Source organism: Python bivittatus, unplaced genomic scaffold (genome assembly GCF_059951505.1).
Source record: "Python bivittatus isolate LINGU-HERP-01145 unplaced genomic scaffold, Pbiv_v1 ctg000700_np1212, whole genome shotgun sequence".
NCBI lineage: Eukaryota > Metazoa > Chordata > Lepidosauria > Squamata > Pythonidae > Python > Python bivittatus.
The window spans coordinates 63,396,021-63,410,791 of record NW_028277098.1 but is presented as its reverse complement, the minus strand read 5'-3'; the positions used below and the strand labels follow the sequence as shown (position 1 = coordinate 63,410,791).

Below are 14,771 nucleotides of genomic sequence, written 5' to 3'. Positions count from 1 at the left end.
GACAGGTGTGTGTAATCTAAGATGGATGAGAGTTGAGAAAACATGGAAGGCACTAGAAGCAGTAGTTCATTCGCAGCTCTAAGACCTTGGCTAGTTAAAGGTTAAGGCTGGTAGGGGGAGGAAGTTAAATCCTTTGGGGTCTGAGAAGTAGAAAGATCTCTGGATGGTTCAGACTGTCAGATTTATTTAGCCATCTGTGTTATAAAAGTCTCAGGCATGCCTACTTACTTACCTACCTACCGGGCTATTTACCTTTTGGGGGAAGCATTGTTATACAAAATGCAGAAGGAGTAAGCAATAGTGAGCCGAAGATCTTAAAAGGCTTCAGAAAAGAAAGGGAAACATGGCTAAATCTAAGTTATACCAACACTATTCACAATACCTCTCCATACTTTCTATCTTTGCAAACCAACCTTGTTTCCGCACCATACATTCCACTGCTTCATACATTGTCTTTTGTTGTTTAAACTTTCACTCTCTCTTTTTGAGAATCTTATCATTTCCATCTAATCTATGACTTTCTCAGTCTTCCTCTTGACTCATTTGATCTTCTTCTATTTTGTTTTGTAATTCAATCCTCATTCTCTATACATGACCAAAAATGTCAGTGTACTTCTTTCGGGCTGGTTTCTCACTTTTGCATTCAATCCATTTATTCAGCACTCATTCATTCTTGACCCTGACTCGTCTTGTGTGAGCATGCACGTTCCTTAGGTAACCTGTTTTTACTGCATTCAACTTTTGCTTCTCCTGACATATCCAGTTGTTATTTGCCCACAACAGATGGACTGAAGTATGCTCTTACACCCATTTTCACTTCTTTTGGCAAACATTCATTCCTCACAACAGACTCCATACTACCCACTACCTTTCTATCAGCATTTGCACATCTTAAAATTTCTCTATCCTTTTTTCCATCTTTAGTAAACATGTTACCAAGTTATACACATTCCTCTAATATGCAAGTTTTCACATTTATGTATAATTAGCAGTCATTCACTCCATTTTCCTTCTCAAACACAACAATCTTGGTGTTCAATACCTTACATTTCAATTTCATATGCCTGGCTGCATGATACAATCTATTTAACATTTTATGCAAATCATTCAGGATCTCAGCATACAACGTGGCATCATCTGCATACTAAGCTGCGTATACATTAATATCCCCAATTAATACACCACCATCATCACCACAAGCCCTCCTTACACATTTATCCATTAATAAATTAATCAAGGAAGGACAGGGATATGAGACAAGCTTTCCTTACTCCCTGCTCAAAGTTGAATGATATGCTAAGCATTCCATTTATTCTAAAAATGCTTCACTTCCATTATGCTAGCACATTCTGCAACCAACCAACTGAAGACTTCACATATATATTTGCCTGTTGTTATAGCTTCCAACTGAAATATGATATAAAGAGGGACAGGTGCACAACTGAGTAGGAGGAAGTGTTCTGAACACATCACACATGTGAGTCTGTGCACACACAGTTCCAGAGTTTCTTAGAGATTCACACATCACAACTGAGTTGCAATGTGTGGGCTTTTTTTTTTTTGCTTTTGGTATAGTTGGTGTCTCAGCCAATTACGGTGTAGCACTGTGTGTGAACCAAAGCATTGTGGCTTACATAAAGCATGATTTAACCCAACCCATGGCTTAGCAAAATAGCTTAGCATTGCATGTAAGCCTAGGAACTCATTATGTTGCCCACTGTTTTTTTTCTTCCTGGCACTGATGCCTTCACTTTGGCTGCATTCAATCTGTCATCAGCACGAAGGGGCTGGCTTATTTCTATAGCTATTCTGCTGTTTGAAGAATTAGCTTGGTCCGCTGTAATTATTCTAAAGATTCTCTTCCCATAAAAACAAATTATCATTTCTATATACATAATCACATCTTGGAGTAATGCATATGATGAAATACCTAAGAAAATATTGTGTGCTACTGTTTTATGTTTAGAGATTGCTTCTTTTACTGTTCAAACCAAGTACCAAGCAGCCACTTGGATTGGGCTAAGAGGAACAAGGCTATGCCATGTATTCACATTAACCTCTCAGTGAGTGGGATGATTGACATTCAAAGATTTTTGTAAATGCCAGGAATTTTCTCCACAAAAATGAGACACACATTTTCTAGTATTCAGCTCAGATGGGCTTCCTAAAATGTCTTCTGTAACAGCCTTGGAAGTAGATAATTGAGATGAAGATGATGGAACTTGCTGAGACGACTAAATTGACTTCTTTGATCACAGAAAAGGCAGTATCTACATTTATTGCTGACTGGAAACCCCTTATAGACTTTTTGTGTGAAAAAATGAACTTATGATTTATGGTTTTGATAGATTGTATTTTATAGATTATAGAAAGAAGAGAGTTATGATGTAATCATAGAGTAAGAGGTAAATTTATAATTGTACTTATAACTGGTAACGGAGATCAGAAGCTACTTTTTTGTATCTTTCTTTTTTATTTTTCTTTTACTTCTTTTTCTTGTACTTTTAGCTTTCTCCTTCTTTCTTTTTCTTTTCTTTTTCTCACTTTATATTAGTTTATATTAGTTTTTACCTTCTTTTTCAAAATCTTTAATAAAAAAATATACCAAAAAAAAAAAAAAAAGGAAGTGGATAATTGAGAGAGGTTGCTGAAATCAGGAAAAGTTCTTGGTGGTGATTTGATATCCCCAGAAATGATTAAGGACAATATAAAGTAGGATGCTGTGTAAAAAATGCATTCACCCAGAGTCCGTCTGGATTGAGGCAGTTAATACATCATATAAACAAACAACAAACTGTTGAAACCCCCCAGTCCTCACTGATTTTAACTTGCCTTTTGATTTAATCCCCCATTCAGGGTTTTGGAAGAAATAAATGGAACTTTCGTAGCCAAATATTTACTCCCACTTGGATGGAAATAGCATGAAAATGCATAATTAAGAATTTGATATTCTCAACAAAGGCCTTTTATGAAACAGGATTATATGTGGACATGCTTTTTATTTATTAGGGCTATCCAGTGATTTGGATTTGGTTTGAAAGCTGTGCTTTGGAACATGTGGGAGTATGAATACAGCACCTATCTGGGACTCATTAAAGCAGCTGCATCTTTTTCAGAGAACATGTGTCTGCTGCAGAGATTTTTCTGAACTTCTTCTAAATGGAATCTGAATGCATTGCATAGCACTATCATTATATACAGATCTATCATATCACCTCTCTGTACTTGCTAAAAGATATACAGCTGTTCTCCTATACACAACTGATGTAGAAGATCTTCCTCTATCATCTGATGGAATGAGAAGAGTTTTATCTGTGCTGAAGTTCCCACTGCAGAAATGAATTTCTTACCAGAAAGGAAAGGAAAGGAAAGGAAAGGAAAGGAAAGGAAAGGAAAGGAAAGGAAAGGAAAGGAAAGGAAAGGAAAGGAAAGGAAAGGAAAGGAAAGGAAAGGAAAGGAAAGGAAAGGAAAGGATTATGATTTTGGTGGAAAATGAATAATAATGAGAATGAACAAGTGAGGATCTATAAGTATCTTGGGTTGTTTCCTTTCTTCAGCACCACAAGAAGGAGACACATACAGTACATTGTTCAGTTGAAAATACCATAGGAAGGGGACACTGCTAGGACCAAAAATACATTGGTACACAGTCCTCACTGAGAAGGTTTCATGGTAGGACATTGAATTTTGTTTATAAACCAGTTCATTTACATTTTAAAATATAAATAGTCCACCTATGATGATCATTTCCCAGTATGGGGAACTAGTTTATTATGTATATTGATATATATGTTTATTGTGTTATTCAAGGCCATAACAATAAATAAACATCTAAAAATAAGCCTTGTGACAATAAAAGCAGCAACTAGCAATTCTATACATATCTATTCAGAGGCAAGATATATTAGGTTCAGTAGGATTCATTCCTTGGTTAGTGTATAAGAATAAGCAAGTGTTAGGTTAGTGTAAAGAATACCTTAGGGCTTACACAAATTAGCCTAACCCTATTCAGGCATTCAGTGCACAAGACAGTCTACAAAACAGTTTACTTTTAAAAATTGCATTCAAGTTAAATAATACAGGTAGTCCTTGTTTAGTGACTGCCTCGTGTAGCAATCAGTTGCAGTTACAACGGTGACGAAAAAGTAACTTTGCAACCAATCCTGTCATTTATGATCTTTGCAGGTCTGTAATGCAAAGGAAAACTGAAGGAAGATAATAAGCACAGTTGTAGTTTCACTTAGAGACTGCTTTGCTTAACTACTGAGTTGCTAGTCCCAATTGTGGTTGCTAAATGAAGACTACTGTAATAACAACAAGAGTAATAGGCTTATACTGAGTTGTAAATGTGCAACCATCACTACAAACATTACATCTACCCACCCCATCAGGTCCAGCAAGAGGGGCACGTTGCGGGTTCCGTTAGCTAAGCGGCTTTGTTTGGTGGGGCCCGGGAGGCGAGGCCTTTCTGTCATGGCAACCTGCCCTTTGGAATACGGCTCTCCCAGTGTAGAGCTCTTTTACTGGGGAGCAAGGTAAAAAAGTAAGGTCTCTTTCAAGTCAAGCTTGACTTCAAGGCCATGTCTGTGCTGTTGTCTTGAAAACAGTACAGAAGTGGTTTGTCATTGCTTTCTTCTAGGATACAGTTCAAAGTAGTCTACAGTTTTAATATTTCCTGGTAGTGTCCCTGAAGTACTTAGTACTTAGCTTCTGAGCCCAGAGAAAGTTAGCCAGATGTTACAACCTACTTTAGCTTTGGAGTGTGGGGAAGATGATTGACCTAGCCCTAAATCTCCAGATAGTCACAGTTAGCAAAGAATCTTAGTCAATTGTTTTTTAAGATGGTAAGGGAGATCTTAGTCATTTTTATTATGATTTGCAGGATGGTCAGGGGTGATAATCCATTTTCTACTAATTGTGTGGGCAGAAAGAACGTCTATCACTTTAGGGACTAGTAGATGTGGCTAGAAAGGTGTTAATTGAAAGGAGATTGCTGTACCAACTGCTGATAAATTATGCATATCAAAGGTGGTCTCTCCATAATGTATCTAATCATGGCAAGAAATATATGCTATGGATGGAAATCTATTGTGGTTTAGACTGGATCAGGAAGCCCTTCTCTCAGTTACTCATGCCCTGGTCATCTCCCATATGGACTATTGCAATGCACTCTACATGGGGCTACCCTTGAAAAGTATTCAGAAGCTGCAGCTGATACAGAATGAGGTGGCACAGGCAGTTATGGGCGCCTCTAGGACTGCACATGTAACATCTCTGCTGTGTGAGCTGCATTGGGTGCTGGTTTGCTTCCGGGTCTAATTCAGGATGTTGGCTATCACCTTTAAAGCCCTTCACGGCATGGGCCCAGGTTACCTCAGGAACCGTCTCGTCCCCATTACATTGACCCATCCCACCTGCTCTGGCAGGAAGGGTATGTTACAGACCCCATCGCACAGAGAGTTTCAACTGGTGGGGCCAAGGAGGAGAGCCTTTTGTGCCGTGGCTCCCACCCTTAGGAGCATCTTGCTCCCTGAGGTGAGATTGGCCCCCGCTCTGTTGGCCTTCTGAAAGGGTGTCAAGACCTGGCCCTCCCAACTTGCATGGGAACCTAACAGGGGGTCGCAGCACTGGGGATGGTTGGTAGCTTGAGGATGCTCTCTCTGCCTTTTAGTTTTAACTTTTTAGTTTTAATTTTAACCTTTTGTAGTTTTTAATTTGTATATTTTTGCTAAGATTTTATGGGGTTTTTTACTTGTAACACCACCTAGAGTTCTTTATCCAGTGAGATGGGCAGCATATATAAATTTGACTAGTAAATAAAAAATAAATTGGTCAGTAGAAAGGCGGGCTCTATCACATTGCTATCCCAGCACTTCAATCTCCCCCTCCAAAATATTTAAAGTGTCCACTGATCTCCAAAAATATTTTTTCTTTAATAATTAAAAATGCTGAAATGAAGCAAGTTAGCTATCTCTTCGTATGAGATCTCATGAGATTGGCTATTTCTAATTTTAAAATATTTCTTCATTTTCACATATAACACATGCTGACTGGGGAATTCTGGGAGTTGAAGCCCACACATCTTACAGTTGCTGAGGTTGAGAAACACTGTTATAAAAATATCAGCAGTGAGTTGGAGTCATACATTCACCTGCAAGGGGAAATTGGGTAGAAGGTGATTTTCCCATCTCATTTATGTGAAATTTGTATTATGTTGCCCCATCTTAACAGTTCAGATGTTTTCCATGGAACAAGGATGCAGCAGTAGTTCCAGTTTGACCACTGTGGCCAATCAGTACATACAATTTGTGTTCTGTGCTACCAGGCCTTGCATTTTCAGCTTCTCTTTCTCTTGGAGGACTAAGTAGGAAAAATAGGGCAATTGACTGGGATTTAGCATTCCCATAGTGCAGCTGTTACAATGAACTTATAACGAGCATTTTCAAGCATTGTTTCTCATATGTAGGTTTACCTTTGTGTCCTTTATTCCAGTAGCAGTGTTGTGGAATATGTGGGGTGCTGCAGGGTTTGGTGCTCTCTCCACTCCTGTTTAACATCTATATGAAACCACTGGGGGAGATAATCTGTAGCCAGGTATCAACAATATGCTGATGATACTCAACTGTACCTCTCTGCCCCTGGCAATCTAAGTGATGCTGTTGATGTCCTGTCCTGGTGCCTGAAAGGGTCTGGATGGGGAACAACAGGTTTCTATTGAGGCCTGGCAAGACTGAGTGGTTTTGGGTTTTAGGGGCCCCTGAATCTGGGACTTTACCATCTTTGGTACTGGATGGGGTGGCACTGCCCCAAACAGATCCAGTGTACAACTTGAGGGTCCTCCTGGACTCACAACTCCTGCTTGATGAGCAGGTGGCAGTCATGGCCAGGAGGACCTTTGTACAACTTTGTGTTATGCACCAGTTGAGCCTGTTCCTGGATTATGAGGCTCTGCTCACAGTTATGCCCTGATTATCTCCTGAATGGACTACTATAATGTGCTCTACATAGGGCTGCCCTTGAAAAGTATCTGGAAGCTCCAGCTGGTGCAAAATGCAGTGGCATGGGCAGTTATCTGTGCCTCTAGGAGGACACGTTACACCTCTGCTCCATGAGCTGCATTGGTTACCAGTTTGCTTCTGGGTTCAATTCAAGGGGCTGGTTTTGACCTTTAAAGCTATACATGGCAAGGGGCCAGGTTACCTGAGGGACCACCTCTCCCTGATTCCCTCTACCCATCAGGTCTGGCAGGAGAGGCATGCTGCAGGTCCTGTCTGCTAAAGAATTCCATCTGATGGGACCTAGGAGACAAGCCTTTTCTGCCACAGCACCCACGCTCTGAACATCATCCCCTCTGAGGTCAGGTTAGAAATGGCTTTTTCATCAGGCCTTGGGATCCCTGACAGCAGGGAGCCCATGAAGTGGCTACATCATGTGTAACATTCTGATTTCGACCCTCTCACAATCTTAGTTTTATTAATGAATTTAAGTGGTTTTATAATATGTATACATTGTTGGTTTTGTTGTACACTGCCCAGTACCTTGTATGCGATAGGTGGCCATATAAATTTGATTAACTAACCAACCAACCAACCAACCCTACCTGGAATTCATCAGGTAAGAGGAGGTTTCATTATTTTATATTAATGTGCAGGAGCAAGATGAATTACTGCAAAGGCTGATCCTCCATATTTTTCTCAATGTACGTACTTTGATTAAAAGTGTGCAAGAGGCAACAATTAGCAAAATTGTTGGGAAGTGCAGCATGGTTTTATGCCAGGCAAAGAGTGTGCAAAGCAGATTCTTGTCTTCAGTAGGTAATGGAGAAATGTACAAATATAAGAAGGAAAGTGTAATACTAATATACTGGACCTGCCTTCCTCTGAAATGTGAGAACCACCACAGTTGTTCTGTACTTGTTTTCCTCAAATAATTAATACCACTGAGAAACAATGTCCTTTCCATTTTAGATTGCAGGGAGAATATCATCTATTTAAGTAATCCTTTCGTATGTAATTCATGACTCAGAAGGCTGGGATGTCAAGGGGAAAAAGTAGGGTATAACATTCTACTTTCCTATCAGTATGAAAGTGATGGGTCTGTAATAGTTGAATCCTATGTTGAAATAGCTGTGAATAACTCATCTAGAGACTCTAAAGTTATAGAAGTCGAATGTATCAAGGTATTTGCTTATTAAAATATTCACTTCCTCCTCCTCCTTTGCTTTCTATTGGTCCTGTTGTGTTTCTTAAAAAAATACACTTTCCACACAGAAAGTTTTACAAATTACTCATATTTCCAATAATACAGATTTCAAAACAGAAATCTCCTGTGCTTATAACATTTTATTTCTGTGATAAAAAATGGCAGATTTGGCACAGTTTGCAGGGACCTACTTAGAATATTTTGGCAACTCTCACCGACACACAGCTTACTCTCTGTATCGTTTGCAGAAATTAGACATCACACAGTTGTATCTGTAGGCCAGCACTTCCACCATACCCAAACATTTATTTCTCCAAAACTATTGCTAATGACAACAAATATTGGTTTTCCTTCAGGAAGGATTTAACAGTTCCAACACATTTACTCCTCTAATACTGTACCAAAAGAAAGAAGAGATGTACCTCCAATATTGTACATAATAGTATATACAAAGTACAGGTTTCTTGTTTTGCTTTTTGATTTGACAGGAAAATATATACACCATATGTAGAGAGTGGTGTAGAAGATAAAGAACAATTGAAAATTGCTTTTAAAACAAAAACATTTCATTCCAAATCCATTACAGCTGCAATTAATTAAAAAATGCATTGAATGGACTCAAACCCGACTTCACAGGATTAGATTTTAACACAAAAACTGAAAATTGCTTTACTGTGCAACTGAACTGTGTTACATACAGTAGAATAAAGACGTTGCTGCCATTCTTTTTCAAATACATATGCTTCAGCATTTGCTGGGTTTTGGCTACATGGATTTCAGTCTGTCTTTTCCATCACCTGTTTGTATTTTAAGTATATTGCTCTAGCAGTTTGGCACTCACAGAGCCCAATCCATGAAGCTCTGCTTGGGCAGATCACTGCCTCCTACTTCCAGAGACAGCATGACCGAGCAGCAAAAGTCCTGTAGAAAATTATTAGAATGCTGCTACAGTAATGAAGGTAATTTTCACTTCACTTGTTTAGAAGCAAAAATGGCCTAAAAGATATATAGATATATATAACTTTAAATATACAATCTGTTCTGGCAATGTTAAATTGTTTTAAAAAACTATCTCAAAAGTTTAAATATTTTTCCACCCCATGCTTGCATGATCACCTAAGATGGAAACACTGATTAAATATTTTCTCCTTTCCATATAAGCAGGTGAATCGGAAGAGTTGTTAACATCTTTAAAAGCAGCTACTGCTCATGCATAGTTATTTGTGCGCTACACAGCAGAGAAAAAGTAGCCTACTTCTCCATGCCTTGTGCAGTCTGAGCATCATTTCAGATTGGCTGAGGTGGGAAACATTTCGGAGAGCTACCTGTAAGCAATGTAGAATGCTTGCTGTGAATAAAATGTATTAGTATTCACTTAATTAGTTGTGGGAGATTATTCAGCACTGAGTTTGTGCCAACATTTATTAAAGTAACTCCCCAAATGCATTGCCTCTTTGAGAAATTACAGCCTAAGGCCACCTCTTGATATTCTGTAGGTTGCAAATCTGACTGAAGGCTTATAACCAGGACAACTAACTTCCCCTTTTCTTCCTGCTTCTTAAGAATCTTTTTCATTAAAGTTCTGTAGTTACTGAAAGCCATCTTAAGTAAACTCTACATTGCTTTCTAGAAAAGGTTCAGTGGAAATCAACATTTAGTCTTGAAAAGTTTTCAATCCTTTTGGGTGTGGTCTAGAAAATCAGCAAACCAGCTATTAAGGAGATTGTTAATATCCATCATGCTCAAGTGCTTTCTGGCATCAGGGTCAAAGAACATAACTGGAACTTGGAAACTGGTGGCTTCATAGTTTACTCAGCTTTTTAAGTTATTGTTAGGCTCCAGCAATCAACCCCTTCTCTTGAAACTATTCAGAAAGCTAGAATCCACCAAAGCAAAAAAATAAAAATAAACTAAAACTAGAACCTTGTTTTTCTGGTATTTGCCAAGAGGGAAATAAAACTGAATATTCAAGGGTATGTACCAATCCTTCCTCCACTCCCTCCTTCAGACAGTCAACAGAGGAAGAAATAGGAAGGATGATGGCAATTAAGGAGAGGGCTTGGCTGTCTTCCACCATATTCTGATTAGCCTGGAGAAGATAATCACTGCCAGCTGGGACAAGGAAGGTTTAAGATCAGCTGTAGTGAAATAACTCTCAAGTTAGAACAGTTTCAAACAGGCAGATAGAAACTTTTGTAGCACTGAATCTGGTGTGCAGCCATGATCCCATAGGAAAAATCAGGCTTTTAGCTAGTCAACAGTTATTTTAGGGGCTCGTTATAAATTGCCTATTGTTGAAGGAAGGGTCAAAGCTGGAAACTTTCCTACTTTTATCTGATGTTAGGGGGAAGCCTGCCATCTCAACAGAATAATATTCAAATGAGGAACTGTAGTAAGTAGAGTAGTAAGAAAAACTATGACTTTTCATGCTCACGGTGCCACTCTGTATTTTCCAGTGTTTTTCCACTCTATCAGCGGCTAAAGTATTATTTTAGTGTCACTCATAATACAATGTTCTGACATGTTAGTAATTGAATTGCATGTCCAGAAGCTCAGAAGACTAACAGCTAACTGCCTTTCTTTCCCTCTCAAATATCTACTTAGACTACCTTCATACATTTGTCAAGTGATACTTTCATACAAGACACTATTAAAACATGGTTCCAGTTATCAACATTTGACTCTAAAATTCAGGTAGATTTTAACTAAAAAAAAGCACATACCTATGAACAAAATTCCAGTTCCATAAAATTTTATGGGCAACTCTATGTTGCAAAAACTGGACAATCCTGTTTACTTGACAGGAAATCCTGCTAGGTTTGATGGGACTTGGTTCCTAGTTTTAACTGAATCTAGCTAGAAAATATAAAGATGCATTTGTGGACATCTTATATTGAGAATATGATTTGTTACATGTTACACAGAGATTTATTACAGCAGCTAAAAAGGGTTATTAATAGGTCCTCTATTCATAAAGCTTCTGTATCACTAATTTAGATTATGTTGCTTGTGGCATGGCTTTGTTCATAGTAGCTGCCAAGAAGAATAATTTGAAAGTTCTGCACTCCATCTGCTCCTGCTGGTAAAAGACCAGGATTTGCCTTCCAGGTATAAATTGCTCCTATATGTTGATGGTTACTGACAAGAGGGACATTAATGTGCCATCCTCCATTCTGGTCATTAGCACCAAGGGGTTAGAACTGTGCTAATTGCTTTTATGAAGTTTTCCCTTCTATCCCATGAACATCAGCACTTCCTTCTTAGTATAAGAGAGAAGTAGAAGTAGGAACTTCTTCTAGATATATTTTAAAAGTTTCACCAAAGTAGAATGATAGAAATCCATGACTATTAACTAACATACAATCAATGAAGATTTGTCATGTCAGTGTGGCCCAATTTTATTATCTCTCTCTCTGCAGTACTTTGTTCATCACTATCTGGGGGAAGCACTTTCCTTTTGAGTACAGTAGTAGAAGGGCACTGAAATCTGCAGCAGAAACTGTTTCCATGTCACCTAGAGATTTTAAGATAGGTGATTTAACTATTTATATATTTGCAATATAGATCTCGGTTTACACTTAAATTCCAGTTGAGGAACACATGATAATCTGTACGTAAGGTGAGAATTCTGCCCAGTGTTGAGAGAGAGAGAGAACACACCCAAAAAGGACAGTTAAACAGGCAAAAATTGCCAGCTACTACTGCATAACAAAACATTCTTAATACACACACACACAAAACCCTGTTGGGTAACTGGAAACTTTCCAGGGGTGCAAAGCATGATATAAACCTAGGTAAAATAGAGTGGTGTTCACTTGAGTTGTTATGGTTAACTGGGTTGCTTATCACCTTGCATAATGATAGATCCTGTTCCCACCATGTGCTAAGGCTCCTCATGTGCTCTTAATGAAAGGGACGCATTCAGTAGGTTTTGGGGTTATGTTAGTATCAGTGCTCTAGGACAGACATAGTGTTGATCCTCCCTCTGGCTACCATGGGCAAAAAAACTACCTCTGGCTTAAAAATTGGCAGCAATAGTGTAATCTTTAAAAAAGTAAAGTACTCTAAAATATCCAGTAGCTTTGCCTGAGTGAAACATAATAGGAAGGAAGGAATTCTGACCAATCCTGAGAGTTAATTATCAGACAGCAGTGCTCAAGTCTAAAAATTCAAGATGTAGAAGAAATGTGCATATGCAAATAGAGAGAAAATGGTCCCCCAAATCCACATGGTTTCATTTTATCACTGAGATTGTCAAGCCTTTTACATGCAATTAAAAATCCAAGCATTTGGGGAAAAAATGTAGGAAGATCAAAAGAAAAGGTCAGTTTAAATAATAACCCTAATCTGAAAAAAATACTGTCAAGTTTGTTCACAGAATTTTTTTTTTTAAATCTAACTATAGTCATAAGAAAAATAGGCTGCAGTTCAAACATACAGCATAAAAGGAACACATTTCAGTTCTTTATCTCAACATCAGCTGACAATCAGAGAAGTGTGATAAAATCCATTTTAATTCAGAATCGCATTGGTTGGAGAAAATAAATCAGCAGAGAAACTCACCCTGGTGCTTTTCAGTCTGCATTTTCTTTTCTTTTTAGAATGGTTATTATCTTGAATGGGAATTTATTTTTCAATAAATGCAAACAAGAGTCTATGTAGTTTGTTGGAATTTGGAACCACTATAATCCATCATAGAAAATATTAAATGCTAAGTTGGTTCATTGGATTGTCTGTGGAATACTTGAAGAAAGAGTACTTTGTCCCAGAAATACGGTACTTACTGGACATGTGTCTATGTCTCAAGGCAGCTTTGATTTTCTTAAATTTAGGCTGCCAGTTATACCTCAAACTCATAGCAGACTGAACCACAAAGAAGGATGGGGAGAACAGAGAGGGCGAGAGAGAAACAGAAAATGAACTGTAATAGCTTGTTTTAAAAGTTTAACTTATCTTTTCAGTTTCCTGCTGGATCCCCATGAAAAAAGGCTATTTTATTGAAATTCATTCTAAAATATTCAGGTTCCCTTATGCTCTGGAAGCACCATGGAAAGACATAAATAGGAAGTGTTTAAAGCATGCAAGATCTCATACTTTTTCTCTCCCCCATAAGATTAGTTTAACTTTAATGAACATATATGTGTGCATATAAACATGCCTCAATCAGCCCAGGACTATGCTTGCACGGCACATTTCATGATGGTTTTCAACCTAGGACTGAAAACACTGAACCTAGTGTTTGAGAATGTGTATGCCTGAAAAGAGATGACAGAGAATGGAAAGTTAATACATCTTGTAGCACTACTGAGCACTGTAGTCATGCGCAAAAGTAAGCCCTAGGCTTGCCCCAAACCCACTAAGCCAGTGGCAATAAAAGCATCCATGGATAACAAACATGGTATTGTTTTCCCTGTAGTGGTTGAAGCAAGAAAGTCCTTTCTACCAATTTCCAAGTCTTGTGGTCACTGAAGATTTCTCTCAATGACCAGACACTTGAACAAGGCATTGACTAGTTACCAGTAATAAGCTAATTAATTGTGCCTTTCCCTCACTGATTTCACAAGGATCTAAGGCTTTCTCAGGCTACACAGACTTTTGACACCCTAGTAAATGCCAATGGTGGTGTAAAGTGAGGCTTAATTAGCTGGATCTTTCTTGGTGGGAACATCCCTGGCACCAGTAACTTATGAACTAATCTTCAGTAGAAGTTCAGTACTAATTAAATAGAAATTGTAAGGTCTCCTTAACAGAGTTCCCTAAACTGAAACAAAAATGCTGTATTCACAGTAGGCTTTTCAATTTCAGACAGTACAGGACTTGTCAGTAGACTGTTGAGAAGCTGAGGCAACTGCAGCGCTTGAGGAGTTTGTTTTGGGGAAAACTGCTGGCTTTGGCCTGGTGGCTGGAGGTTTGACCTGGGCAGCCATTTTGACAGATTTTGCTGGCCTGAAGGCACAGGGAATGTCGCTTGCCGTGCTGGCACTCCGCTGAAAAGCTGGTTCAGGGTCCTTGAGGATCTGAGTATGCAAAGGGCTGGAAGGCTCAGAGGTGGGTGCTACAACAGGGGACATTTTCAATGGCTCCAGCGTATCAAGAACAACATCTGGTGTGTGTTTCACATTGCTTTGCCTTTCCAGCTCCCGCAACTCATTCAGAGCAGAATTCATAGTAGCTTCAATGTCCTGCAAAAAAAAAAAAAAAGTTGGATGTAACTACAGAAGCTAGAAGCTAGCTTGACTAATTGTCTATAGTGACTAGGAAATATGAAGCAAAATGGACAGTGGTAGACTCAAAGGCATGGAAGGACTTGGCGCCAAAATTTACCTTCTTGGCAAGACTAGTTTCAGTATCATCCTTGCCTTGAAAGTATAAAACTGCTAATAATATCTAAATAGCTGCTCTTAGGGTTTTAGATGGCAGACAGCTTAGCTGGCTATGCAAGTTTGCATATAACTTATATAAGTGAGCTGCAGCTATTTTCTCTGAACTTCACCAACATTCTCAGTCTCATTTTTTAATCCTTGAAACTAAAGCTCAGCAAATCATGAATTCCATAGTTTTACTCTGAT

At 38.6% G+C, this 14,771-nt stretch overlaps 1 protein-coding gene across 7 annotated transcripts in view; it reads right to left on the bottom strand.

Moving 5' to 3' along the window:
- Positions 1 to 12,295: 12,295 nt before the first annotated feature.
- Positions 12,296 to 14,771, bottom strand: part of SRGAP2 (SLIT-ROBO Rho GTPase activating protein 2) — a 226,142-nt gene continuing 223,666 nt past the window's right edge. For 6 of the 7 annotated variants that reach the window (XM_088154402.1, XM_088154405.1, XM_088154404.1 and 3 more), the window contains one exon: positions 12,296 to 14,384. In XM_088154402.1, the coding sequence (XP_088010528.1) occupies positions 14,004 to 14,384 (381 nt within the window). In that variant the 3' untranslated portion in view covers positions 12,296 to 14,003. The remainder of the gene's footprint in view (positions 14,385 to 14,771) is intronic. The other variant, XM_088154408.1, reaches the window with a different exon arrangement.